The sequence below is a fragment of the Nicotiana tabacum genome, chromosome 6, assembly GCF_000715075.1.
Source record: "Nicotiana tabacum cultivar K326 chromosome 6, ASM71507v2, whole genome shotgun sequence".
In the NCBI taxonomy this organism is placed as follows: Eukaryota; Viridiplantae; Streptophyta; class Magnoliopsida; order Solanales; family Solanaceae; genus Nicotiana; species Nicotiana tabacum.
In genome coordinates, this window is record NC_134085.1 from 150,986,663 (window position 1) to 150,989,195 (window position 2,533).

The 2,533-nt window shown below is 33.2% G+C and overlaps 1 protein-coding gene across 1 annotated transcript; it reads left to right on the top strand.

Annotated features, from left to right (window-relative positions):
* On the top strand, positions 1–2,533 carry LOC142181507 (uncharacterized). Its single transcript, XM_075254411.1, has 4 exons — positions 1–188; positions 298–356; positions 435–583; positions 1,790–2,533. The coding sequence occupies exons 2-4, from the start codon at positions 320–322 to the stop codon at positions 1,940–1,942; spliced, it is 339 nt and encodes a 112-aa protein (XP_075110512.1). The 5' UTR covers positions 1–188; positions 298–319; the 3' UTR covers positions 1,943–2,533.

Consider the following 2,533-nt stretch of genomic DNA (forward strand, 5'->3'; position numbering starts at 1 on the left):
TATCTCCGCTGACCAGCTTCTCTCTCTTCTTCCATACGCTTTACCATCTTCTCCACAAACACACGTTTCTCCGTCATTATCAAAACAAAGTTCAAAATCACCCTAAATCTCTATTTCTCCGCCATTATCAAAACAAAGTTCAAAATCATCAGGGATTCACTCTTCTATTTCCGATTTTTACACTCATGGTAATGTATCTTCTTCAAAATTGCTTTGTCATTATTTTGTTTCTCTAATTTCTATATCGATTTTACACAAATTTCTGAAACACTAACCATTTGTATTGTTAATCATCAGGAATCTTTGAGTTTTCTCTCCAATGACGGATTCAACGCCACTCAACAGAGTACCCAGAGGTATACCCACCAAAATTCTCAATTTTGATGGGCCCTCTTTCTCGTTGCAAATAACTCAAGCGGAGTCAGATTTTGCAGGTTTATCAGCATCCGCAGTTGATGAGAGAAGAACTAAATTACACAATGGCAAGTTGAAAGAAGTCGAAGTTGATAAATCTTCAAAAGAAACCAAAAATCCAGTTGGCTCAAAGAGGAAAAAACCTATGAAAGATTCACAAATCCAAAAGGTAGTTGCTATTTGTATCAATATGCATTCAAATAAACTTATTTGTATTCATAAGTATTCAATCATATGATGTTGTATTCATATGTAAGTAGTTGTATTTTTGTACTTTATGTATAATGTATTAAATCTTATACATGTATGATGTTGTATTCATATGTATCTGACTGTATTTTTGTACATTTTGGTATACTGTATTCAATTCTTTTTACATGTATGATGTTGTATTCATATGTATCTTGTTGTATTTTTTTACTTTTTGGTATACTGTATTCTGTTTCTTCTATAGTATCTATATGTATTCATGTGTATTCTATTTTATGTGCCATCTTAACTCGTCAAATACTATGAACACATGTAGAGATATTTAGTCCAGTGGAGCTATTGAACATGCCGTTGTTGAGACATGACTTTGTCCATCAGAAAGGCCTAGTCTTGCCAAACCAGAATGAGATTTGATAGTGTAATTAGTTTGGCACCCTATATGTGTATAGCATCGTGTCCTGGTCAATATTTTTGATAATCAGCTGGTTGCTTTCAGAATTTTAAAGCTATATGGACCATGAAGGTTTCTTTTGGATATTCTACCTAGATTAAACTCATAAATTTTTCGTCTGCTAAGCAATTAATAACGATAGTTGTATTAGCTCCTGAAACATATTGTAGACATCTGCATTTACTGGGAAAGAAACCTCACTTTGTGAGTGGACGATTGTTGCTAACTTTGTACTCTTAACTTCTTGCCTTATACAAAGTATTCTTTACTTATTATGTAATAGCTTTCCAAGAGAATTACCTGTGCAATTGAGAAGGATTGGTTTTAAGGAATCTTTAGTTAGCTGCTCTATGATAGAAAAATTGCAGAACAACTCGCTATTAGGAATTTCTTGATCACTTGCTTTGCATTTTTATTAAAATCAAGCATGTCAAGATTTGGTATATTGTATTCAATCCTTTTCACATGTATGATGTTGTATTCATATGTATCGGGTTGTATTTTTGTACTTTTTGGTATACTGTATTCTGTTTTTTATATGGTATCTATATGTATTCATGTGTATTTTGGTAGTTTCTAACTGTTCAATTTTAATTTAAGTTTTACTTGTATTCATATGTATTCATATTTAGCCTTGTCACTATATTTAGTATTCTTTAAGTGTTTGCAATTTATTCAACTGTATTAACATGTATCTTTTATTGTTAATTGTAGGGAATTAATTTTTTTGTGAAACACCAGCCAAAATTAGCACCCCATATTAGTGCTTACACTAACACTGATATAGTCTCCCAGCTAAAAGATAAGCTTACTCTCGTTCAGTACCAACAATTCGACAATACATGCTTTGGATCATTCTTCAAATGAAGCGTTGTGATGTTCAACATCAACTCTTCAGATGCTTCATGGCTCTCCAGTTAGACGGCACTCCTAACAATGTATTTGCAGTACACGTCAATAGTACTGAATTACATTTCACATTAAGGGAGTTTGCGGCTTGTGACTGGCCTCAAATGTGTAGGTAAAGATGAAGATTTTGAGTTTAGTGCAACTACTCCTAACCGGCTTATTGAGACTTACTTTGGGGGTGCTAATATTGTAAAGAAGAAACATTTGATACAATGCTTCGATGGCAAGAAATGGGGTCCCTACAATGATGGTGATGCCTTGAAGATATCTTTGTTGTATTTCATACACACCTTTATTTTTTTCATCTGAGAAGAATAGTGCAACTATACCAAGGCTACATTTTGACTTAGTAGAGAGTGGGTGCTATTCTGAATATCATTGGGGTATAGACGCATTTGATCTGTTGATAGATATTTATCTTACAGGAGTCAAGTATGTATTAATGCAAACTAACTTTGCTTGCACATGTTGTATGCAATAAACATGTTACTGTCAAAGAAAGTTGTTTATAAAAGAACTCAGTTGTATCTCTTTCTGGGTTCAGATGTA

What these genes read in the sequence shown, in the direction of transcription:
- LOC142181507 (XM_075254411.1), top strand. Translation starts at nt 320, where the DNA reads ATGACGGATTCAACGCCACTCAACAGAGTACCCAGAG. An exon ending in ACTCAACAGAGTACCCAGAG is followed by an intron (nt 357 to 434) that starts GTATACCCACCA and finishes CAGATTTTGCAG; the next exon opens with GTTTATCAGCATCCGCAGTT. An exon ending in AAGATTCACAAATCCAAAAG is followed by an intron (nt 584 to 1,789) that starts GTAGTTGCTATT and finishes TGTTAATTGTAG; the next exon opens with GGAATTAATTTTTTTGTGAA.